The sequence below is a fragment of the Pempheris klunzingeri genome, chromosome 19 (genome assembly GCF_042242105.1).
Source record: "Pempheris klunzingeri isolate RE-2024b chromosome 19, fPemKlu1.hap1, whole genome shotgun sequence".
NCBI lineage: Eukaryota > Metazoa > Chordata > Actinopteri > Acropomatiformes > Pempheridae > Pempheris > Pempheris klunzingeri.
Window position 1 is genome coordinate 14338866 of NC_092030.1, and position 26490 is coordinate 14365355.

The 26490-nt window shown below is 43.2% G+C and overlaps 2 protein-coding genes across 2 annotated transcripts; one reads left to right on the plus strand and one right to left on the minus strand.

The window, feature by feature from the left end:
- The first annotated feature begins 214 nt into the window (after window positions 1-214).
- Window positions 215-3540, plus strand: edf1 (endothelial differentiation-related factor 1). Its single transcript, XM_070850972.1, has 5 exons — window positions 215-452; window positions 1537-1588; window positions 1813-1973; window positions 2742-2835; window positions 2927-3540. The coding sequence occupies exons 1-5, from the start codon at window positions 375-377 to the stop codon at window positions 2986-2988; spliced, it is 447 nt and encodes a 148-aa protein (XP_070707073.1). The 5' UTR covers window positions 215-374; the 3' UTR covers window positions 2989-3540.
- A 3382-nt stretch (window positions 3541-6922) lies between these two features.
- LOC139218777 (inactive tyrosine-protein kinase PRAG1-like) lies at window positions 6923-26459 on the minus strand. Its single transcript, XM_070850459.1, has 6 exons — window positions 26406-26459; window positions 22678-23022; window positions 20826-22573; window positions 13660-13805; window positions 11362-12128; window positions 6923-9623 (listed from the first exon to the last, which is right to left on the minus strand). Exons 2-6 carry the CDS (start codon window positions 22945-22947, stop codon window positions 8463-8465), a joined length of 4092 nt encoding a protein of 1363 aa, XP_070706560.1. The 5' UTR covers window positions 22948-23022; window positions 26406-26459; the 3' UTR covers window positions 6923-8462.
- Window positions 26460-26490: the final 31 nt, after the last annotated feature.

Sequence of the window (26490 nt, forward strand, 5' to 3'; positions counted from 1 at the left end):
ACAACCAAAGCTCACAACGAACTGCAATTATGTAACAGCTGATTAAGTTGCAGTGGATTTTTCCCTGTCTGATGTAATCTGCTTCGAAATGTGCAATGAGGCGTTGTGGATTGTCACACCGTTCAAAAGCCGTGGATGTGGATGTAGGTCAGTGTGCTCCACCAGCAGAGGGCGGTGCTGAGACTCCGACATGATGTCACTGTTAACCATCCTGTTTTAAATAAAGCTTTGGCAGAACGCGTGGGTGATAATTCTCGAAGGAGCGTTTCAGTAGCGCAGTCCTCTTGGAAGGGATAATTTTGAACACGCTCAGTAGAAACTTATTTTTGTATCTATATTAAACTTTTACGGGTATCGTGTGAAGCCCTGAAGTCATGGCAGAAAGTGACTGGGATACCGTGACTGTCTTGAGGAAGAAGGGGCCGAGTGCTGCCCAGGCCAAATCCAAGCAGGTTAGCATGGACGCCAGTCTTCGTCTGTGTTGTTTATTTGTTATGAACCACACTGTACGATATGGGAAAGTTGTAAATGAGCTAAAACCAAGTCTCAGATTATCGCGTACACACGGTTAGTATGTTATGTAGAAGTTGAGTGACCTTTCCTGTGTACGGTTACATTGTAGAGCAAACCCCAACCATGTGTCGTGGTTTAGAGTAATAACAGCGCTCAGGACCGTTTGTTTCTTCCAGCAAACCGTCAATAACAGACGGGATGTGACAACTAACTGGCTAAATAGAAGATCTGTTAAAAGAGGACGTGTAAGCTGTGAAGTTTATAACTAAAGAAACTCCGGAGGTAGCTAGTTATCTTAACCAAAGTTCATAACGTAGCGTTAGATAGCCGAATGGCTAACTCCACGTCCAGTCATGCTTATTGAAGGAATGTTTTAAAAATGTCACTCTTGTTAAGTTATAGTCTCTTCGGCAAGCCAAACCTCGTCTCTAAATGATTACCAAAGTCCGACCTGTAGTTCAATAACTGCTACTTCACGGTGACCAAAATAGCAACCAGTTAGCTAGCTAGCTTTCGCCAGCTAGCGTTTGCCAGTTAACCTGATAATGAAATCTTGGTTATAGCTAGCTACTCATAACAAAGGCCACCGTTACTCCATAAACACAATTTTATGACTTTATGTGGAATAAAACGTCCTGTCCGTCACCCACGCAGATGTCTGGTCATGCAAGTTGGCAAAACGTGTAGTTAAACACGGAAGACGATGCTTTAGTTGCTCGCTTTGTTAGTCATTAAACGGCGCAGACAAAGTCTAGCTAGCTCTGCTAGCTACTGTTCTAATGTGGCACAGACACAAATGTCAGCCGACAGATTGTGCTCAGGCAGGATCGATCATCTCTTGTTTAACTTATTCGTCATGCTCAGATAAGAAGATTCAGTTGGCTACTTATTAACCACAGGATTTGTTGTTGAGCCTCAAGCTGAATGGTGTTAACACGAGTCTGGTCAAATTGCAATCTACTGTCAATGGATCTGGAGTATGTTTCCAATAGTAAGATTTGTACATGTCCATCTTTTCTCTAGGCTATCACCAGTGCTCAGAGACGCGGGGAGAGCGTTGAGACAACCAAGAAATGTAAATCTATGCTTTCTGTACAGATTTGGTAATGTACAGTTCACTTGCAGAGTGGCCCTATATTGATCTGTTTGAGAGATTCTTCTCTAAATCCGTGCTGATATTCAGCAGCCAAAATCTGACAAGCACTAAGTTAATTTAATAGCCTGTGATTATGCTTCTTTTGTCCACCTCCCTCTGTATGATGCCCCAACATTATTTTTGCTCCACTGCATGTCACACAGGGTCTGCAGGGCAGAACAAACAGCATCTTGTGACAAAGAATACAGCCAAACTGGACCGGGAGACAGAGGAGCTGCACCACGACAGGGTTTCCCTGGAGGTGGGAAAGGTCATTCAGGTGGGCAGACAGGAGAAAGGCCTGACCCAGAAAGACCTGGCCACTGTGAGTAGAAACACTTCTCATATCCTGACATCAACAAGATACAGACCTGTTGGTAAAGGTGCCTTTGTCTGGATTTGTAGAACATGGTTTCCCTTGTACAGAGTAAAAGACGCAGACTATTAAGATCAAGCCAGACAAGCAATCTCGAAACACATGGTCACATATAGTGATAACATAATGAATGTGCAGCTGCAGTCGGCATTACACCACCTAGAGTGTAAAAGCCAAGAAAGTAGGAAGCAGTGTTTGGCCAACAGACTATAAACAGGACTGTAAGATCTGTTCGACCCTCCCCTTTTATTATTATTATTAGGATACAGACATTAAAAGGCTTTGACAGTATCAGTTGTTACGCACAGTCCTGTGCAAATAACTGGTCATAAAACAATATTGAATCCTAAATGAGAGAACCATAATACGTGTAAATATTATACAGTAAACAAGACACTAAACATTCATTTGTATTGTTTGATGGGGCTAGCTAAGCCACTTCCTTTGCACACCTAAGCGTCATTGGTTTTTGTCGTGGCGTTAATGACAACCATCTAATAACCATACTGATTGTAAGAAAAAGATCAGGTACAGTAACGGCAGTCATTTGACATGTTCCTGGTAGTTTTTCTGCAACAATATGAACAATGCTGCCCTGAGATAAATCCTCAGCTACGGGAAGTGTTTTTTTTTTTATACGCTTGAGCAGTTTTGTTGGCTTTTGGATCATGTGGTTAAAAGACATTCAAGATTATTTGTCTCAAATCTTCTCAATAGAAAATTAATGAGAAGCCTCAAATCATTGCGGACTATGAGTGCGGGAGAGCGATTCCCAACAACCAGGTCATGGGCAAGATAGAGAGAGCAATTGGTAAGAATACCGTCCGCTAAAATTGAATGATCATTTTTATATCTCTGTTGTCGGTTGTAGAGCTCTTAGTTTCCTCCTCTGTCACGAACAGGGTTGAAACTGCGTGGGAAGGATATTGGCCTACCCGTGGAGGCAAAACCCAAGAAGAAATGAACACAAAGCCTCGAAATCAGCCCCCCCCAGGTCCCATCTTTCCCAGTTATTGAAACCTGAACCCCTCTCCCACCCCTCCTCCCAGATCCCTTAAAAACCTTCCTCTTGTCCCCCCCCCCCAACCCATCCCCTTCCTGGGCTGATATCACCTGTGTCCTGCCTGAGGATCTGGTGCTCCAGTTTATTACAAGCTGCATACTGACAAGTCATCTGATACACTCTCTGGACCGCTTAATCAAAAGAATGATCCAATGCATTTTTCAACGTCACATACTCAAACTTCTGTGTATTTCTTCTCACCCACGTCTGCGTAGGCTTTGGCATGATACGTTCAACTTTTTGATAGTGACGCAAAATCATTTAAAAGGTGAATTAGTTTTCATGACCAAAGAAACTAGTTTGACTAACGTTAATTCTGAGCATGATGATAAGCCAAAAGTGCTTGATAGCATCTTTTTCACACACTTAAGACAGTGGGTGAATGTCATTACAGTGTTGAAATGTTTTAATGCTGTGCTTTGTTTTGATCTAAAAATAAAGTTTGGCAGTTCATGAGTGGGAGTGCATTTATAGACCGGATTTCCTAACGAGACCAGCGACGTCTTACACAAAAAGTAATTAGCCTTCCTAGTTTTTGAACACTGACAAAACGTAAAAGCCTCCACAATGACAAAGGTTCATTTAAAGTTCTGCGGTTTGCAGAAAGTCTGGGAATATAATACATTATCATGGCAAGTCATGGAAAACCAGGAATTTTGTCTAATTGGGGGAAAAAAAAAAATCTATTTGCCAAACCAATATATATATATATATTTTTTGTTACATCAGTAATTTTCACTTAAGTTCTGATTGTTGATGTTACGTTAACCTTTTCTTTACCGTTTCTCCTTGTCAAATAAGTGAAAAACTGAGGCATAGTTGGCAAAGCAAGCAAAGAAAGTGAACATTTAAGGAGCTTTGATAACAAAATCATAATCACATGGACGACGGACCTGAAGAGTCTGAGATCCCTAAGCACACTCAGTGAAAGTACAAAACTAGAAAATGACTACATTTGCAATCAAAACTACATTTGGCTGCTGCACTCTCAGGAGTTAGGACTGAGAATGCTGCACCAACCTGAACTCTGAATGCTGAAGTGAAATTGAACCACTAGGTGTCAGAATACTAACAGCAATGTATTTGTACTGCTCCACTATCCCAATATACTGAGGAAAAATTGCTGAACACTTCCAGAAAGTACATATTGCCCTGTGTATTTTAATGAAGCACAGGTGGATAGTTTAACAGTGTCTGTAATGACATGTAAGCACTTTTTGCAGACATGTTTAAATGATTCGGCATGTGTGGTGCTCCGTTTAGAGTCTTCATATGTACAACACTGAAGCTTTAAACAGCTGTGATTGGCCACGCTAGTCATTTCTCTAGTGCTCCACTTCATCCCAAGGGTTATTGATTTGAATATTACTTTTGCTAGTGGCCAGCGGTAAGGCTGCCTTCTGTTTTTTATTAAAGATTCATGGACCGTATTGTTGCAGAATAATGAGCGGCTAGTGGCAAGTGGGGCAGAACTCATTCAAGGACTCGTGCATGATATCAACAAAAGATTTCAGGAGCGCTGTATTGACTAGAGCTTGAAGGCTGGTTGTGTGTGAAGGACAAAGGAGGGAAGCTGGTGAGGCAGTGTTGTCAAGCAAAATGCTTTGTATCTGCCTCTCAGGCCGGGCTCCAATGGAGGCAGAGCAGGCCGCAAATCCTTTAACTTCTCAGCTCCTCCTTTGGGATCTTGATATTCTCTCCGGCCAGCTGTCGTCTCTCTCTGATAACGTTTATGTAAGAACTTATGTTATACTGTAGGCTTTGCTAATAAAGTCATCAGGAGCAAGATATTAGAGCAGGGACTTTACACAAGGGACTCATGGTCCCCCTTAAGGTCAAGCAGTGCAAACCATGAAGTCCTCTGTCCTGCATTACCTCCATCGAGCCCTACAGTACGACCTCTGGTTTGGAGAGATAAGGCCAGATGGTGCTTCAGGCTCATCTGTGAATCAATGTGGTCATCAGTGGAAGGAGGCAGCAAAAAAAATCCAGCAGAACACGTGTGGAATTTGGCCTTGGAACTTTTCTAGATAGCTTTGAGCCCGCCAACACCGAGTATGAAATATTCAACTGTATTCAAATATGTCGTGCTGCTTTGTGCACCATCCACAGTCGTTTAAGTAATACGTGCATGCTGTCGTGCTTGTGGTTTCACAAGCATTGTGTGTTATTGTGTTTCCAAAGAAGCGTTGATTTGTAAAGATATGTTGGGCCTTTGTACTGAGTGCTATAGAAGTACTTATTTAGGCATGTGCAAAAAGAATAGGCAGGCTCACTTTTCTTTGATAAATGCAATAGCAGGAGATGATATCATTCACAGACATTATAGAGCAGTGTTCTCCAGTCCTGCTCCCTGGGGATCCTGCATGTTTTAGGCTTTTTCCCTGCCTCACCACGCTAAATTCAAACGATCAGCTCATCAGCGAGCTTCGCAGAGGCCTGATAACAAGCCATAACAACCATAACGTGGTCAAAACCATACCTAGCTCTAATTTAATTAACTTAAAAAATCAAATTATGTGGCTTTGAGGAACAAATGTGGATATATAGTTAGTACATTTGTGTATGTCACAGCTTAGATTAAGAAAAGATGCCTACAAGCAAGAAAATGGACGTGGAGGAAAAGCAGCAATAGCTGGTAGGTTTTTTTTCCTTTGAGTGTCTTGTGTTTCACAGTCGCTGCATCTATACCATATTCATAATTAGGTTGGGGGAGGTTTGAGTGTGGTATCTTAGTCTTCTTAGGGCCTGCTCTGAAGTCGTTTTGCTCGGATGCATATTAGCGCAACCCCCTGACCGGTGTTCACTGGACAGACAAAGAAGGGAGCCTTACTGTTGTTACCAGGGGGTTACTTGGATTCTTCAACAGGCCGCCTCACTCGGTGAGTGAGAGAGGGAGACAGAGACTGACTGCGTTCCTAGAAATGCCATTCCATTGGTCAAAGCACCATAGCAACAAAGTTCCACCTATGACAAGGGAGCAGCCAGTGGTTTTGAAGGCGCGATGTGAAGCAGAAAGCTACATGGGGGGGTGTGTGCGGGGGCAGCACTTGGGGAGGGATTGGGTGGGTGGGGGGGGAGAAATCTGGGGTCTGTTTTTGGCCTGAGGCTCCAAACTCAAATTGAAATTCCACAACACGTCCAACCTGTTGTGTTGATCAGTGCAGAGCTTTCTGTCTGTCGATGCATCTCCTGCAGCGGACTGGAGTTTTGTCCTCGTTTAGATTTTCTTTCAGTTTGGAAAATTGGATAAATTGCTTTAATCACTGCAGAGAGAACTTATAGATTTCATAGAGCTTAGAAATGATCTTGGAAAGAGCAACCTAACATAAAAAGTAATACGTATATTTTCACCAAACAGCGGGAAGAATAGAAAAAAAAAAGAAGGTGCTCAGTTGCAATATCGTTTCCTGCTGAGGATTTCCACACTGCCTGATGCGAGCGGCATTCACAAATTTCACTGGTTGTCACAAGGTTACGGTTTTTCATTCTGCAATTACAATAGATGGCACTCAGTCTTGCATGATGGACTTTAGAGCAATAGGAATTCTAAGCCGGAAAGTAGAGTAAGGCGAGAAACAAGACTAACAACAAAGACTGGATTACTTTGTATGCAGTCACGCTCGCATCAAAATAACACCCTACACTTCCTACACTTCTCACAAGAGTAATGAACCCCTGACTGGACTCCAGTCAGACCTTAATTTCCTGTCATCGCTGTACCGTCCATTCTATAGTAAAGGCTATGAAGCAACTTATGCAACTACTTATTGTAGGCCATATCATTAAAAGGGGTGCATCAAAAAAAAAAAAAAAAATCTAAACACCATAATAGTACTGTGAGAAAATATATGCACAGTTTATTGATAGATGCAAATAGGTGAGGCACACACAAAATAATTCAAATCAATAACGTATTAGTTGTGACATCTGACCATGTTTTTGTTTTTTTACTCTTGAACATTAGAAACAGTCATTCACGGACAGAAACCTGCATGCAGGCTGTTAAGTTTTTGCTAATCTGGACGTTATTAAGAAATTCTTCGTTGGTGATAAAATAGCCGTAACTTTATCTGCAGCCTACACAGGTGGTGCCAAAAAACTTGATAAACCACATATGAAAATAAACAGAAATTCCAGTGGCTACTACAGGATAACAAATGATATCATAAATATTCTTAACTGCTGCTCATATTCATGGCTTTTAAAGACCTGCTTGGGCTCATTTTTTTTTCCTTCTAGTATCCTCTACAAATTACTGTACAAAATTGTTTCAAGAACATTCTGTGAAATGCCAGTTTCACGAAGGACGAATGAGCAGTAATATTTACATTTGGCTTCTGAGTCACTGTAACATATACAAAGAACACAAGGCACTGTGACAAATGTCAAAACATTTAAATATATACTAAAAGTAAGCATATGGAAAAACTGGGCATCCATTCAGTAGAAGCAATCACTAACATTGCCAATAGTTTCGTCAATCCAGTTACTATGGAGTCGCATTAGACAGTCTGGTTTATGATTAATTTATACCAAATCTTTATTATGACAATGCTGTCTAGCAGGGAGTTTGAGACAACATGGACTTAGAACCCTGTGCTGTTCTTTCTTACTAGTACACCATTATTCACTGAGGAATAGGCATTATTCCACAATTGTCTATGGATTCAGTTAAGGAAAAATTGAATTTGTGTTGTTTACACAGTATACAGTACAGCACTACGTGCTCATGAATAAACATGACGGAAAAGGTGCAACAGTGTAAGTCTGCTAGTGACCTCATATTTTAATTAAGATATCAGACAAGTTCAAAGTTAGCTGCACATTTACGTAGCATTACTTTACAAAGATGGTTGAAACAAAGTAAAATAATGAATTATTAGCCTCTTCTCAGTGGGTAAAATGTCTTAATTGATAGTTAATAAATACACACAACACAGTGTTAAACATAAAACTTTGGTAAGTGTATTATAGAATTTTGAATACTGTCCATATTCTTCCTTTATACTGATTTATCAGCATCAAGGGATTCTAGTCCGGAAGTGAATGTTTTAGTGCTATTGTCCATAGCTGTTTCAAGAACATGTAAAAACAGCAGAATTTCCACTGGTCTTTTCTGTGTTGACGGTCTGCAGCAGGATACAGTTGGTGTAAAAGGTGGAGAGTGGGAGGCTAGGTCGATCAGCGGCTCTCATGCATGAAGCAGTAGCGCAAACAGGTGGGTAGGTTCACAGTATCACCAAGGGATCACATTGTCTAGACCCGTCAACAGTGTCTAGACATTAACGCTGACATTATTGGTCTTTCTCATACACACATTCACACGTTACTTCGGCTCCACTCGCGTACATTTCTAACCCTAAAGTGAGCTGTCACTTTAGCGAGTAGAGCAGTTCAGCAGTATGGCAGAGAGACAGAGGGTGGGCCGAGGAAAAGTACTGGCAGCACAACCAGTCCTCCAGCTCCGCGTTCCTCTCGGGCTCCAGTGAGCGCTCTGCAAACTTCATCATCAGCAATGCCCGTTTCACATCCAGCCAGTTTAGGAGGCCCTCGTGTCGGGATCCCCTGACAAAGCCTCCCCCCTGTCCATGTCTCTCCCACTGCTGCTCCATCAGGTCCTTCCTGGGGCCCCAGAGCAGGCTCTGCAGTATGCGCTTGGCCTCCTGGATATGAATGCGCTTGATGGGGTCAGGTTGGAGCAGGAGCTGGGCCAGCCTCTGGAGGCCGGCTGAGTAAAGGGACATGGAAGGGATTGGAGGCAAGTCCTCACAGCGGTAGTCTTGTTCCTTCAGAGCCGGACTCACCTCAAATGGGTTGGGCTGATGGAGGAGCTCATAGATCAAGATGCCTGTCTGGAACTCGTCAAATTTACGGTACTGGGCTGCTGAGAGAATCTCAGGTGCCAATCTGGCGTGGTCACGTTTGATGCGAGGATCCACAGTGGTTGAGGCAGCATCCTCGGAGGAGCGGCGCTTGGCCTTAGCAAAGTTGCTGATCAGAAGTCGAGGAAGGTGGCGCTGAGTGTCTACACCACTCGAACCGTTACTGGTGCTGTTGTCAGTGGTGCCTGGTTGGGGGAACTGGGAAGGCCTGCGGTGATGAGGCACCAACAACAAGTTTTCGAGGCAGATGTCACGGTGCGTGACCCCATGCTCCTTCAAGTGCTCCAGGCCATTGCAGACCTGCAGGAGGAGGAAACACACACGGCGCTCGTAGGCCTCTGGCTGGGTTTTGTGGAATGCTGCCCACTCCCTCACAAAGTCAGCTGCTGTCTGCTGAGGGATCTCAGAGGTGATGACCACCACTCGCTCTCTGTCTACCTGTTGGCCAGGTGCAGACGTAGAGGGCTGAGGCAGCAATGAAGCAGGTGTGGCGGGCAGAGAGACTTCATCTGAAGGCAACATGCTCTGGGGGACACAGGCGAGAAAGTGGCCACAGTCCTGCTGGAGGTTGAAGTGTGGAGGCATACTCTGCTGCACTGACAGACTGTAGAGATGGCTCTGTTTGGCCTCCATGGATGGACTCTTACAGATCTGGAGGGGTATAAATACAGAAGGGCAGTGGGAGGAAAGGGTGAAGCAAAGGAGAAGGCGGGGGGCAGGTTTCCCCACACAGAGACGGGAAAGGGAGAGGAGCCAAGAAACATGTGAAAAGAATTCTTGTTAGTCAGGTTCCAAGGTTAATGCCAATTTAGTTTCTGCTCTCATTCAAGTGAAATCAATGTCCGTTCTAGATTCAGATTTAAATCCAATCCTCAACTGAAAAGCTTTTTTAAGTCACTAGTGGGCTAATTGATGCCAGGTCTGGACTGTCACTCTCCTGCAAGCTGTGGGAAAAATGAAACATCTGAAGAAGACGTTCCATCAAAATTCTAAAACAAATATCTTTCATGAAATTTCACTTTCAATGTTTTCATTGTGCGTTGGGTAGGATTTACGAATATAATCTCTTCTTTGTGGTTAATGGGGCTAAACTCTACTTTCATTGGGGTTCAATTTTCAGTCACCAACACACTGGTAGCATGACTGAATATCGATCAATCCAAGTTTTTTTGCTGGATGGCCTCATTCTACATGGTTGGTATTGGGTAATGTGTTTGTGTGTGTGTGTGTGTCTTGGCCTTGACAACTGACTGTAAATCCTGCCTGGAATGTAAAGATTAATTGGGCCTAGAGATATTAAGCAAGACTGTGGGCACCCACGGCGTGGCACAACACATACTGTACAAACAGCCCTGCTTTGTGGAGCACTAATGACTTTAGGACAAAGGTCAGTGAGACTGAATCCACACCCTGGTTGTTTACACTGCATGCCCTCATTCGTTTGTGCTGTAGAGGGGCCATCCCATCTGCAGCCTAAGAACAAACTAAGACCACCGCCCTGTTTTAATCCCATCATTGTATCCTTAAACTCTACACCCTGTTTAAAGGATCGTTTTACAACACAGTCAGTGTAAAATATTCCTTAAACAACAGTAAAGATGATCTTGAGTGAACTTCTGAGTGGAGAGAATAAACATGATCTGCACTTTACAAAATCCCTCGACTTCGCCGCAGCCAGACAGCCAAACACAGAACTCACACTTGTTTACAATCCTATACTTATTGTCTCACTTTAAAGTGTTGAAAGTCTAAAACATCCAAATATATGCTGACAGAGGCGTTCAAATATCACCAACTCCAACGGACCGTTCCGTCCCCGTCAAAACCAATTAAACATTTAAACTGTATCGAGCTACTAAGTGGTCAGGATGTCTCTGTTGAACACTACAGCTATATTCTTTTAAGATTTTCGTGAATTCAGATCCTGTTTTTGATCCTATTTATGGTCTACTTTTTTTCAGCAATAGCCATTCGGTGTATTTACATTTACATTACCTCTCTATACATGTGTTTTCCTTGCAAGTGGAAGTGGGGTCCACCATTTCTGCAAATGACCTGCCCATATATAAGGGGTTCACAGGAACATCTATATAATATCTAACATATCTGACGTTAGCCCTCACTGTTTATTGTTCGCTCTTGTAATGCTGTATCAGGGCTGTATGAAGTTACTGTTAATGTAAGCCTAACACTTCCTATTGCTGCTGCTTCACAAAAAAAGTGGCCAAATGGTTTGGTGGCTTTTACCACCAGTAATCACAGGTATCACCAAATAAATCAAGATTCAAATATTAAGGATTATAACTTCACGGTGTTGTGGAAGTGGACATTGTTACACCACACACATATTTGACATTAATTTTATGAAATTGATTATTTAGGGATTTACCTTTACAGCGTAGGAATTGCTTGGGTCTGAGGCACAGGCAGCAGAGTAGTACACAGCATCTCCTGCGTTGCAGCTCGGCTTGTTAGAGGTGAGCCTGAACAGAGACCAGTTGCTCTCCTCAAATCTAAGTGGGTTCCTCTGGGAGCGAGTGAAGTGATCTTCACATTTTAGAGCCAAGCGCCGCAGAGATTCAGCGTACAGGCCTCCCAGTTTGGAGTACACGCCCTCCCTACTGTCTATGTTACTAAGAAGGGTCTGGAGCTGAAGGCTGGAGCCCAAATTTGGTGCCGAACCTTGTTCTGAGGTTGAGAAGGGCGCACTGAGTTGTGGGGAGGAGGAACAGGTGATGCTGCTTCGGCAGTGGACACCCAGCCGCCCGTGAGTCTTCAGTGGTTCATCCAGTGTCCGGGACCTTGAGGATCGGCCTATTAGGGCATGACATCGCTCCAGAGACTCATTGGAAGAGAAAATGGGTCGTGGATCCACAGGACTGGATGGTAAACTGGACCTGGAGCTAACATCAGTAGGTCGGCACACGTTGCTCTCAGAGCCAGTGAAGGGGAGCCGTGGGTAGGCTCGGACGAAGGGTTTTCCATTTGCACTATCGGGTGCCGACACGGTGCGGTTGACCATTTTTTTCTCTGGGAGTGGAGGTGGCTGGTTACTTAAGGTGTTTAAAGAGGGTGGATGAGGAGACCCTGGAGCTGACGCCACTGGACTTCTAGGAAACGGAGAGGAACAAGACATCCGTGAAGCATCCCGAGAACCTAAGAATAAAGAAAAAGACGTTTCATCAGCGGGTCTGCCATCGAATCAATTACTGAAAATGAAAGTAAGCATTGTGGCAATGTCAAGGTCTCAGTCAAGTACAGTGTACTGCGTATATAAAGGACAAACTTAAACTTAAAAAGGAATTGTACTAACAGGAACAAAAATACTCCAGTGGACAGGAACAGAAATATAACAAACTGACACAAACAATATAGACAGTTAGATTAGATGACTGCAGCCTGATAAGTATAGCTTAGCATAAGATAAGGACTGGAAAAGGGGAAACAGCTGATTTTACTACCCTCAAACAGAACCATGCTAACTGTGTCCTCCTTTTTTCTGTCTGTTTGTTGAGTGAAGGTAACCGGCTGTTGGCTGTAGCTTCATATTGAACAGACAGATGAGAGAGTGGTATTGATTTTCTCAACCAAAAAAAAAAAGTGAACATGTTTCCAAGCACAGATACAGATAAAGTCCAATGGAGGCTTTTCTTGTCAAAGGATTCACACTTTTGATTCTCAGTGTACTTGTGAGTTTATTTTCCCTAACCTTACAGTTCTCACGAACTTGCATATTCCTGGGTGACAGATGTGAATATTATTAATTAACTACAACCCTTCTGTCACTGCCTACTGCTTAGCCTTCAGTGCAAACACATACCTCGTTTCCTCAAAAGAGCTGGAAATTTCCACAATCCAGGGTTCAAGCTGACACTCAAAACATCCTCCATCAAATTATGATCCATTTGTCAATTAAAGACTTAAAGTTGGAACTTCACATTACAGTAGAAGAGAGAGATACTGACATAATTGGGTGGTGCAGTCTTCAATAACTGCTTTCACGGGGGGAAAGAAAAAAAAAAGTCTACCGTCGGCTGTAGCCAAGCCCTTTTTCCCTCGTTATCAAAGTCCATAATTATCTCTTCAAACAACATTGCCCAGGAAGTTACAGCAATTACAAGTGTCTGAGTGCCACAGAGGTTTCAAGCTGGTATGTGAAGGATGACAATAATTTCTAAACCAAGGGCACATACCACTCATTCTGAGCCACGTCTCAGGTTTGATGACTGTAGAAATCTTAGTCATGAAAACGAACATCCAGTCAAAACTAACTGTATATGTGCACTTGATGAAAAAGGAAGAGTAGAGATAAGCTGACAGGCTGCTGCTGTAAAACCTTGCAGTGCTTTCCTATTTCCACCACTGATGCACAGTTTCACACTGGACAAAGTTGATCCCCATAGTTAAACATGATGAAAAAGCGTCTGAACAGCAAGACGATGAACACACAGGCCAAAAGCATATCGACTGACGCATCCCATTCACACGTCAGTAAAAACTGTGGGGAAAGTACCTAACGTGCTCAATAAACTACAAATTCTTTGATTAATGAGATAAGGTATCAGACAAATATGATCCTTGGACTCCCTGAGCATGTTTCTATTGCAACACATGAACTCGATTCACTCAGACATTTAAATAAATCTCCTTAAACTGGTCAGAATATTGTGACGTAAGTGGTACTTACCAGTGTCAGCAGTCAGGTTGTCGGTGGAGGCAGTGGGTAGGCTAGCGCTGCCCAGACCCAGTAGAGATGAAGTCGGGCTCTCTACTGACCCTTGTTGACTGCAACGGTCCAGCTCCATGTTGCTGCCACTCATCTTACTACACACTCTGTAATGAAGAAAACAACCGATATGGGGTAAATAGATATGATGGGACTAACAAATTATGAAAAAACTTGAATTCAAGCTATATTTTCTGTATACTGTTTCTGTGTCTGCATGGCTGTTTGTATGTGTATGTGTATGTGTCAACTTTTCAAAACAATCATTTCTGTATGAATGTGGAACCACTCCACTTCCCCTTGACGTCTTCTTAGCTGCACTAAGTCCACGTGAAAGGTCATGTTGCTTCATTTTAGATGACGAACATGTGCGGTCAGGAGTGATTTCACTTCCTTGTTAGAGAGACACACTTCCTGATTTGGTGGTCATTTAAAACAAGCTTTACAAAAACCGAAAACACAATAATGTGATGGCATGTTATCAGCCTCTCACATACGGCTGTATTTTTCAATATTTCTCATATTGGCACCCCTTCTTGATGACAGTTATTACTAATAGACTATATAACTTTTGCTGAACACTGCCCATAATGGGTAATGGCACACTGGATTTCCTTACATTTATCAAGATTCCCATACCCATATCTGTGCGTTGGGCTAAAGCGTTTGAGGCTACCTTAGGCACTACTTGCATAACATGCCTAAAACTCCAACTGAACTGTCAGTGCTCCAGTTGCATTGTGGGTAATGTAGGCACCAGGATTTGGCAAGGAAGCAGAATGCGTGGTATAAGAAAGACGCTATCTCTGGTTCTGCATATTTGAGTTTTTTTTTTTTTTTTTTTTTTAACTGTCCATCATGAGCACTACAATGTTACAGGAGTGTGTTATCAAATCCTTACTCTTTATAAGACACAAGGCAACCTGCATGAGAGTGAACTAAGAGAGACCACAAGCAGGAAACCACGCAGCTCCGGCTGAGATATAGTGTGTTTACTTTTTGTTCTACTTTTGTGATAAAACTATTGAAATTCTAACCTCACGGGAGCATATGTTGTAGCGACAGAGGGCAAAGTAGTGAGGGGTCATGAAGTCAGAAAAATGTCAGTTACGCAGCAAGATCTATCTACAGTTTGCTAACATGAGCTATCATTACCTATTGGTCACACTTGACCAGGTAAAGCTGTAGCAGCAGGGTGCCCTAATGGCTTAGAGGTTAAGGCATAGACCATGAACTGCAACGTTCTCGGTTTGCATCCAGCTGGGGACCTTTGTTGCATGTCATTTCCCATCTCTCCCTTTGTTTTCCTGTCATCTTTCTACCCTAGACTATAGATAAAGGCAGAAAATAACACAAAATAGTTTTAAGAAGCAGAAGCAGCAAAAGCACTGCAAAGCAAGGGTGTGTGTTACTGCTTGAGATTGAGAGATTATTTCTTTCTATTTACCTGAAAGAAGCTTTACATTCTCCTTGTTCAGTGTGCCTGACTGCCATGATGGCCACTTATAATACCAATGAAAAATGTGCATGAGGAGACTTCCTAATCAAGGTGACCAATTAGGCTGAGTGGCAGCCATTCACTTGTCTCATTATACCCGCTAATGGCTCAGGCAAGGAGGGACCAATGCTATTCCTTCATCTCTCTTTCCACTCTTCCATCACAAAATGACTCCTCTATCCATTTATCTGCCCGTCCCAGACTTCAATTCCACCATAAATAAGCAGAACAAACGGGTGAGAAGGAGAAAAAGGAGAGGAGCACAGGGGGGAGACAAAGGGTTAGGTATTCTCTGCAGGCAGTTAGCTAAAGGATTTGCTATCGTTTTACAGAAAAAAGAACAGTGATGAAAGGCAGTGGAAACACTGAGGTAGGGGCGAAATGGTAATGGGCGCAGGAATTATGAGCCTATGTGCATGTGTGTGCCTGTGCATGTCTCACTCTACATCTCTCAGATTTGTATCCAAAACATGAGATTTTCCTTGGTGAAAGAATGTCACTGGTTATGTCCTGCGGGAGGATGTGCATGGATGAATAAGCCTTCAGAGCAAGGGCATGCAAAAAAAAAAAAAAAAGCCCTTGACTCAGATTAGGTTTACATCTAAGTATCTAAATATACAAGCATTTAAGGGCTGTGACTAACAAGTATTTTCACTATCAGATCATCTAATTGCTTGATCTATAAAATGTTTTTGTCTAAATAACAGTTCAAACCCCAGCGTATTCAGTTTATTGTAAGATAAGATAAACCTTTATTCGTCCCACATTGGGGAAATTTGCAATGTTAGTCAAGGAAAAACAGCAAATCCTAACACTTGAGAAGCTGCCAACAACAAATATTTGGCATTTTTGCTTGAAAAAGTAATCGATTACCAAAATATTTTCAGACTGCTCAATTCATGGGCTAATCATTTCAGCACCAAAAGCACTGGTTATCTGAAAGCAGATGTGGTCAGCGTTAAAATAATGAAGGATTTTAATTAAATTCAAACTTGGAATGCCCAGCTTTAGCCTAAACATCTTAATTGCTTATTTCCTCACTTCCTTTGCTAAAGTCTACGTGAGATATCATCGTCATCATCATCATCGCCCCAGTGAACACGTCAGACAAGGTTTGTGGTCCGCAATCAGCCCGGCAACGACAGTAACCCAGATTTAGAATGTAAACAATCATGCGACAGTCAGTAACACGCTGGAACTGTTGACACACACATGCTACCCTGACATGTGTGCGGTATTAATAAAGCTGTGTGAGAGGAGCTGAGGGAGTTTTTAAAAAGGGATCAGATTGGGGTTACAGCTAACTAGGGCCAGACAGCAGTGTGACAGAGTAAAAGAAGACCCAAGCCAAACTGCAGCCTTGTTGTTGTTGTGGATCACACTCACACAACTGGCTTCACTTAGTGCCTCCTCTGTTGTACGTAAATATATAAAACGATGACATCTGAGAGTTCTGCATGTCCATTCGTTAAATGCAATTGCTCACATACAGAGACGTGCAAATGCACATTCACTTTCCAGTTGTATTTTATGTTGAGACGATAATGAAGTCAGAATATAAGCTGGTTATACAACATTAAGAGTGATGAAATTAAATATGGTAGCCTGATAACACACAACGCATTAATGTTGACGTAGAATTGTGGGTTTTGACATGAAGTGGGGTCAGGTAGAAAAGCAGGCCGACTCAGATTGCACTCAGGTTTATGTGGTTTCATGAACCCCTGTAAAATATAATGAAACCACTTCCAACAGTCAGATTCTTCTTTTTGTTATCATGCGTGTGTTTTTGTTATTGTGCAATTTCTGTATGTGACAATGCAGAGCAGAGAAGAATGGAATGCATTGTTCCTATACTATGATTGTAGGATAGTTACCATGGCTATAAAGCCATATAAACCGGGCCTTTGAGACAAAGATCCATTAATGTTTGACACCAATTCTTGTTATCTTTTGCGAACTGCTCCTGCCTTGTTATCTTCTCGGTCAGTTCTGTTCGTTCTTTATGCATTACAACCCACTTTCATATACTTGCACGGCATTACATAAAATAACAAAATGCTGTTAATCAATTTCGCCTCTCATCCTCTTCATCTTTCCTCTCCTCTAGCCATCACAAACAAGATGGTCTTAAATAAAAGGGTAAGATGATCTCAGTGGGCACGGATTAGAAGAAACTAAAGCAAGAAAGTAAAGCAGGGTGTGAAAGTGAGGAAATAAAAAGCGAGCAACAAGTTGACCAAATGCCATCCGTCACTGATGTTATAAGCCACCTCTGAATTTTGACTACCGAGTTCCTGACAGAGGTGTGAAAATAAGCTGCGGCCTGTGCTTACCTATGAAGGCTCTGTGGTTTATTACGATCTTCCTGAGACACACTCGAACTCTTCAACCATTTTCCTGTGTGAACAACAACATCACCACCTCCCCTCACAAATCTAATGATAGATCACTTCAAGTGTCTTTCTATGAAAAAAAGAGATGCCTTCAGGTGCCTACCTCATGCTGGACAGGCAGAGGTCCTTGTCGAGGTGGCGGGCGCAAAATGCCCCTGGATCAGACTGGTGGCTCGCTAAAGTCCCAGCATGTGTAGTAACACAACCCTGGCTCCACACGAGTCACATGTGTATTTAAAGTCTCTCTCAGTAGGAAAAGCAACAGCACCCATTAGATGCGCAAAATTAAAGCACCCATATCTCATATATAGCACACATTGACCTAGTAGTTCACTTTAGAGCAGCTTTAGGTCTGTCAGGCAGCAACAAGATGCTATCTGCTCTGCTGCACAGAGGGGATCAGGATGGCTATGTGGAGGGAGGGGCAGTGCTTCTTGGAACGATGATTTAGAGAGCAAAAGGCAACTCAGTGGACTTAAATCCACATGGCTGATCTATAAATTCTATTTCTATTGGTGGCAACCGACTGGGACAGTTTGGGAGTTGCCCGGGGCAACAATCTGTTCACTAACGCCCCTCCCATTGGCAACCTTCACTGACCAGTTGACACGCCTTCCCCCATTAAAGAGTACTCACTCACAAACTCACGCATGACACAGGCACATGGACAAACACTCATGCCTCTTAGGATGACCAGCCACATGATATGTAGGTTGTCTGGTTACGAAGAATAAAAGAGGGAAAATTTGGCTTCCACCGTGATCAAAGGCTCTGGGAAGCAGATTTTTCAAACCATCTGTGGCTTTTAAATGATTCAGCACACCAAAATGCTGCTTCACAGGGTGCATGTGTGTCTTTGTATTGTGAATGTTTTCTGTTCATTCCACACACAAACATTCCCTTTTCTGTCAATAATAAATCATTTCATGAAGTTTTGATTGCTTTGCAGACAAGATTTAGATTCTGATTCCCTGCAGCACTTCGTCATCGAGTTTCCAGAGCATGCCTGCCTGGGGACCAGGGACACTTGTTGATTAAACACACTAAACCCGCTGATAAACTTGGAACACAAGAAAGCCACAACTGGCGCTGGCTAGCTCAAGTCGCGTTCCCACACGTGTCTCAGCAAGGTGTATTTTTATCAGTGCAGAATGTCGGCAATGTCATAACAGCAGAGATAGGTCCTTACTAGAATTACCGCAAAGATAAGAGCCCTTGAAATGTGATCAGCAGTCTGTGTTTTTGACAGTAAAACATTCCCATGCAGCTTTAGCTGACTCTCGTAGAACATCTGTTTCTCTTGAGGAAGTCACAGTCGTGTGCTACACCTCATCATGCTGTCTGAAACAAAGCAAAGTGTATTTTGAGGAGATCATTTGATGCTCTAATAAGTGCGGCACAGGGCCTCTTCTATGTGTCTACTTTGGGTGGCTGACTCAGAGGAGGAGTGTATTCTTGGCCTCATGCAGAAAGCGTGTGCGCAAATGTTGCTGCTAATAAACGGCGACGTAGACTAGGAGCCCTTTGTAGAATAGGTCACAACAGTGCAAGTCTTAAATAAAGGTGAAAAGTTATCATTCTTCATAACTTGCAAGTAAACACTGCTGCTGATAAACAGGATTTGCTTTCCAGAAGCAACATGTGAACATCAAGAATTTAAAGCAAAATTGTGCCAACAACGCAAATATGATCATTTGATACATTTAAACACCTGCCAATGACTTCTTTTTCTTTGTATTACAACATCAATGGAACAAGGCCTATTTTTATATAGTTCTGTCTATTGTCCCGCAGCCAAAACAATTTTACAGCAACGTGACACAGCAGGGGACTATTTAACAGACCCATTTTGTGTGTTAATTAGAATTGAAAAAGTCACACTACTAGTATGAATAGAACAAGGCATGCATTGAGGAGTATGACGGAATAGTTGAATGATCACAAGGCGCTAGAATGGAGGCTGATTCAAGGCTGAATAATGATGCTATGAAAGGAGAAGGCACAGTAAGATTCACACAGATGACTCCAGTAAGATGCATGTAAGTCCACATAGAGCGTGCACAGTCACACTATAGCTTCTACTCCATAAGCAGCACCAGCACTTTATACTGTCCCATTAGAGAGCAAAATGCATATATGCATTCACTGTAAGCTGAGTGCATGGTGTACGTACTGAATTATATAATACAATGAAATCACAATCTCATGGCTGAGTTGCAGTCCCATTAACTCTAATGTAAGTCACAGATAGAAGAATGAGGGACAGGCATGCACATATGTGCTATAATGGTTCATCCCCACTACCATTAGACTGTTTAACAATAGTGTAACATAAATCTCACGACAATATCACAGCCATCACCTGCACTTTATCACCACTCATTTTTGTTTTTGTTTCCTTACTACAATGTGACCACTTGCAATATCCTGTGCAATACACACACGTTTTTTCTTTTACTGGCACTTTATTTCTGTACCTTTTCTGTCTCCTCTGTTGCTGTAACAAGTACATTTCCCTGGTGGGGGATAAATAAAGTCTGACTTATCTTATAAATGCATGGTATTCCTCCAACACTAAGTGTATACTCGTGTGTAATTATACCTACTAGACTTTTTCTTTTGCATATTTCTTTATCATAAACAATATTTAAGAGCAAGCCTTTCTCAAGATGGCAGGTGCATTTACTGCCCTTATTTAGCATAAAGAGCATAATTTGAACTCAGTCATTTGTTAGAAATCACATGTAAACAGATTTAAGATTTTGCACTACTTTTCAGTTGCTAAACAAAGCTTTGAAACAAAATATAATATAGGTGAATCTGGAAACTTCACTTTAAAAAAAAAAAACTTGCTGAATGGCGCTGTTGAGATGCAATTAATCATTAATGGATAATAAGTCCATTATCTAAAGAAAATGTGTGTCATCCAGTGGTCATAGCTTCCCAATTGTTAAGAACTGCTCAGTTTGCATTGCTTCATATTGTAAACTGAATACCTTTTGTATCTATTGGTTAAATTGAGTAAGCAGTGTTATGGCCTCACACCTCCCACTTGTCATTACTTCTGACATCATGGTTAACTGAAAAAGATTAACCCATGAAAATAAACCATATATTTTTCTGACATGTATTAAATATAGTCCTACCCAGATACAGTACTAGTGTTCAATCTTATTTGTGTATTAATAATTGATTGCGTAAATAGCAAACATAAAGTTCTTTGTTATTCCTACCTGTGCAGTTTCTTAGGTGGGGGAGGTGGTGGATTGGGTTCATTGTTGGCAACTTCCTTCCCTGATGTCAGCAGCTCTGATGAGCCGCCATGCAACGGTTGCCTGGCCGGCATGCTCCCGTTATGCTTGCCCTCTTCCTCTGCACCGGTGCCCTCAGTCTCCCCCTGACAGGCACCATTGTTGGGGGCAGTTGGGGGGGCCGTGCCTGGCTCTGTCATCGGAGGGGGGCTGCTGTGGGCATTGCAGTCCCTGGCCTCCTTCCAGACAGCGGCACCATTGACCAGGCCTGTCACCCGAGAGGTTGTTCCCGGGTTGGCGGCCAGCGTCTTCTTCTCCCCCTCTTTCCGCTCTCTCTCCTCCTCCTCCTCTTCTTCCTCAATGCGGCAGTTCCAGCCAGAACTTTGGTGGTGGGGCTTGTGCCAGCGTTCGGATGCTGTGGCGCTGTGGTTCTCTGTATGAACTTTAAAGTGGCCCTCTCTAGCAGAGACAAGGAAAAGCATGGGTAGCTCAGGGAGAGGGATGGGAGACGAAATGGATGTTGAGAGGCTGGAGATGCCCAGTTTAGGGAGATCAGGAAGAGGGACCGGAGAGGAGATGGATGGTGAGAGGCTGGAGGTGCCAAGTTTGGGGGAACGAGTGGTCCTTTTCGGGGGAATGGGTGGGCTTGACTGAGGCTTGGGGTGGAGAGTTGGGGTGTGGCTGGTTTCTGTAGCCAAGGAGGGCACGCTGTGGCTGGGCCAGCGGAAGGCCGGGCTGGTGAGGTCTTTACGTGCTGTCGGGCTGAAGTGGCATTGGGTGCTGATGGCTGAATCTGGACTGCTCAGGTAAAAAGTCCTGTTATTCTCCTCTGTGTGAGTGGCCATGACAGTGATGGTGGCCCGTTGATTCTCTCCTGAAAGCTCCAACTCAGAGCTCTGGGACGAATTCTTATTCTGGTTTGGGGAATCAGGCTGGGATTGTACCCCATTTACTTGCGGCCTGCGTTTTTTCTTGGTGCTCTCTGCATAAATGGGTTCCAAGTTTGGCTGTCCACTGGGAGAGGTGGGAGCTGACTGTGATCTACCCATGCCTGATGGTCTTTGGGGGCTCCCTGACCTAACTTGTCTTCCTCCTAACCCTTCTGCCCCAGGAAGTGAATCTGTACTACTACGGTAAGAACAAGAGGAGTCCGATAGCCTGGTCTGTTCAGACAGGGCAGGAGGAGAGTGGAGGGATGGCGGAGGATTGTGGTGAGTCGTGTCCACGCTTAAAGTTGTTGTGGAGGAAGTGCTGGATGTCTTAGTTGCAAGAGTAGTAGTACTCCCACTGCTGATACCATTGCTATGGACTGTGGCAGGACTGGAAGGAGATACAGGCACAGAAAAGGGTATCTCCACAGATGCCTGATGAGATTCCTCACAATTTGCCTTGGTAGTCACACTACCTCCATTATAAGTGCTCTTGGTTCTATGGGTGGTTGGATTCTGTTGTCTACAGGTTTCTCCATTAGCATTCTTCTTTAAACTCTGAGACCCTCTGCCCTCCTCCTGGGTGACAAAGATATTGCTGATGATCATGGAGTCTTTGGGCAGGATGGTGGGGGATAAGGAAGCCAGAGAGAGGCCATTGTTGTAATCCATCTTGGTTTCAGGACTCTGAAGAACCGCCTCTCGATGGGCCTTGTTGCAGCCGTTACTGTCAATGTAAAGAGACGACAGGTCCAAAAGCTTCTTCAGGCCCAAATGCTCAACTGGGCTCTTTGTGTTCTCCTGTCACACATAAACACAATCACACATTAAAGAACAGACATATCATTCTTTACAGTAATAAACTCTGTGGCTTGTTACGGGAAAGAGTCATTTAAGAGAATCACCTGCTCTATGTTCATGTTGACATCAGTCATCGACTCATTGGTGTCAAGGCTCATCATAGTAGGTTTGACAGCGATGGTTGGCTTGCTGTAGGGCGAGGGTGCTGTTACTCCAGCTTCTTCATCACCTCCCAGGCTGCTCTTCAAACAAGAGGCTGGCACGCTGCCCCCCAGAACGCCGATAGTCTTGTGATGTGCACTAAGTGGGTGGAAGCAGTTCTTACAAGAGCCAGGTTTCCACACGTGTTCTGCAAAGTCACTGCACGCTGACATCTTTGGTTTGCTAAATTAGGTTTGGTCAGAAGCGGTTGTTGAGTGATCTGGCAGATTTGGGATGAACTGTCATGGCTGGGCCACAGAGGGTTGCAACGTCACAAGATGTTCATCACACGGCAGTATGAAGAGGAGAGAAAGAAGAATGAGGTACATTGTTAAAACAATGGCATCACTTTTTGCCCATTAGTTGTATTATAATCATAATCATGTGTCTGTGTGATCAGGTAAAACTGTGTAAAATGACACAAGAACTGTAACCTATCTAAATCCCCCGTTTATCCCATTTCATCTTCCACAAAAATAACAGAACTGTTCTTCACGTCAGTGAAACTGTTTTGCCCTTGGATGTACGATCCAATATGTCATATTGGATACTGGGCTTATTAAGCAGATAGATACCTTGAATTGTTGTACTGGATTATGCATCGCTAATTATTTTGGCTTCATTTTTATCTGAGATACATGATTTTCGGAGTCAAGAGGAAAATCGGGACATTTTTAGTAAAAACAGAGAAAGTAAGTTAAAAATAAAAGTTCAAACAGCTACTCAAAATTGTGAAGAAAATGATGAGGGGGTCTAGGCTGACAAGTGCTTAAAAGTTCATGCAAGCCCTCTGTTAGAATATAAGTGTCCTCCTAGGATGTAACTAAAGAAGACCTGATGTGCGCAGTGCTACTTGTTCCCATGGCCTCCTAAATTAGAGGGTATGTGGTTTCTGTTGAACCAAAGGGCCTGCTGGGGTGAGCCTTGCGACATAAAAGCCCTCCAGAGTCATCTGCAGCCCCCGACATGCTAGAAGAAGACGGAAGAGCCTCAAGCATCCCGGAGGTCGGAATGTCAGGAATGTCTAAGGGCGCAAGTCTCACCAGGGTGAATCTCACACCCACAACAACCTCCCTTCCCCCTTACACACACACACACACTCCACATGTGTATCGTCCCTCTCTGGCAAACAAACGGACCCACACACCTCCCTGCTCACCCTCTGTGTGTCCTGTTTAACTGGACTGAGAGTGAGAAGATCAACACCATTTCAGAGAGATCATTTGTTTCCTTGCATCTGGATGTCCCCCTTTATGTTCTTTACACAGCTTTAATTGCCTCTCAACAAGATGCTGCAATGACACATGGCAATATTAGCCGACGATCTAGACTCATTATCCAGAAAACAACAGAGGAAGTAAGAGGGTGAACAATTACTCCCCTAAGACAGGGTCTACATGGGTAGCCTTAATATTGCTGTTATTTTAGGCATTCTTTTAGCCGCAGAGATTCTTGATTTGACTCTAAATCCTACATTTGTTTATTGATGAAAAAAAGGGAACAAAAGATAAGGAATGCCTGATACTTGTTAAGGCTCCTGGTAATTCATGGCTCCAGTACAACCACCTTGCAATCTACTAATTCTATAGGAATGAACAGTTTTCCTGTTGGTAAAGATAATGCGTGTTTACATTTTTCTTTGTTCTGTCTGACTCCGTTTGGGCAGGAAAGCACCCACTGGCTCGCTGTTTGTTTAACCGTTCCTGCGACAACAGAGGAAACTGAGCCTTGCCTAACATCTTATGGCATTGTGCGTGAGTCATATGAAGCGATGACTGATCAGAGACATGCAGAACATTAGACTACTAGGCCTGCTGTTTTAGGGAACAACAGGCTGTCAGTCAAGAACATGTCTAGGGGGTTTTAAGTTAAGACCACGTTGCCAGGGACACTTTAGTTCCACTCTCCCAGCAGGGAATCGGAGGAAAAAACAGAGGCAGACATGTGGGAGATTCATCTTAAATGTTCAATGTCTGTGCTCCATCTGTATTTTCAAGAGAAAAGAGACACTTATCACATATCTCAAATTGCACCTCAGTTTCGGTTATTCTAGCTTCGTTCACATGTCCAGCCTCGCTTGTTTGAACAGAGATAGACCCCGCTGTCTACATTCCCCACACCTTCTCAAGCTCAAGGTCCAATATTTCTCACTTGTAAAAACACACACACACACACACACACACACACACACACACGCAGGGGTCATAACTACCACAAATTCAGCCATAAGACAAAATCCAACCCCTGCCTTCAATAAAAAATACAGAAAAAATGTGAAAAATATCTCAGGAGAATGTCAGAAGTCAAGGGCTAGAAAAATGAGAGCAGCTTGAGGGTGCATGTAGGTCTGGTGTGGAATGTATAGTTTTGGGCTATTTAATTAAGACATTAGGAATCCTGAAGCCAAGAGCCACATGTCCCTGCGACTTCTGCACATACACTGTACATCACACACTGCCATCCGGCCACTAGATGTCCTAAAAAAACACATTCAATTCTGCTGAAAAATTTTAATCCACAACCTCAATGTGAGGAACTCTCGTTCCCTTAGCCTGAAAGCCAAAGTTGTACGCGAGTTGTCCTTGAAAACACACAACTTGCTTTGAGCTGTAATGCAGTGAAGAATGCAGTCAGGCTGCAATGTTAGACAGGATGGCTACAGTTTAAATAGCCCACAGATATGGTGACCAGGAGGAGTAATTAAGGTAAAGCTAAGAGGGCTCATCGACTCTCAACAGCTGGTAAAACTGCACTTTGTCTGAATCTTCCTGTAGCAGCAAGCAAGACCCAGCAGCAGACCTCCACCCTCCCCCAAAACAGCATCATAACACATTATTGGAAAGCCTCAATGAAGTATAGGTCATCTGATGGTTATCATTCTAGGGTTACTGAAGCAGAATTCACTGCATCAGCCCACAGGCTGCTATTTTACTGTGAACCATGTCCCAAAAAATGGTCCATACACTTCAATGAATGAGACGCCCAAACAATAACACGGAGTCCAGCCTTTCAAAATAAAGCACAACAATTAGACTCCCCATAGTCCACATGACGGACTGATAACCAGGTCACATCAGTGTGTACTCACCCACTTTGAATACAAATTCTTTTACAAACATACATTTGTCACGCCTGCCTCGGTCACACGGCCCATTCATTCAGGGGGGACAACCTGTTTTGTCGATACTCGGCAGGAATTTCCGCCAAAACTTGCGAACTTAAGACAAATAACTCACAACTTCCACCTTTCGACCATTCATTTTAATATTTTACACGCACCTTGCTAAAGCATACATTCGGCACATGCTTCGCACTCCACCTGTTTCGGTTTCAACCTCACTTTTTACATTCAGTAACAGATAATGTGGCTAAACACTTGTCTCGCCTGTTGCCAAGTTTGCTTTACGGTACGTTATTGCTGAAAATCCCTTCCTGCCCTCGTAGCTTGAGGGAGCTGGCCAAAAAAAAAAATGGCCATGTTTCACCTGCATTAATACAAGACATCCATAGGAAATATTAATTTGGCAGGTTGGCTCAGCGTGTGTAGCCGAACCAACAAAATAGGCGTGTAAAGGAAAAGGGGAGCTACGCCGGAACCATGCTAAAGTAGCCAAGGTTATCTACTGCTTACCTGATCGGACTTTCTCTTCCCTGGCAACACAAAAGCTCTCCCAAAAAAAAAAAGAGGAACAGGTTAAAAAAAAAACAAAAAAAAA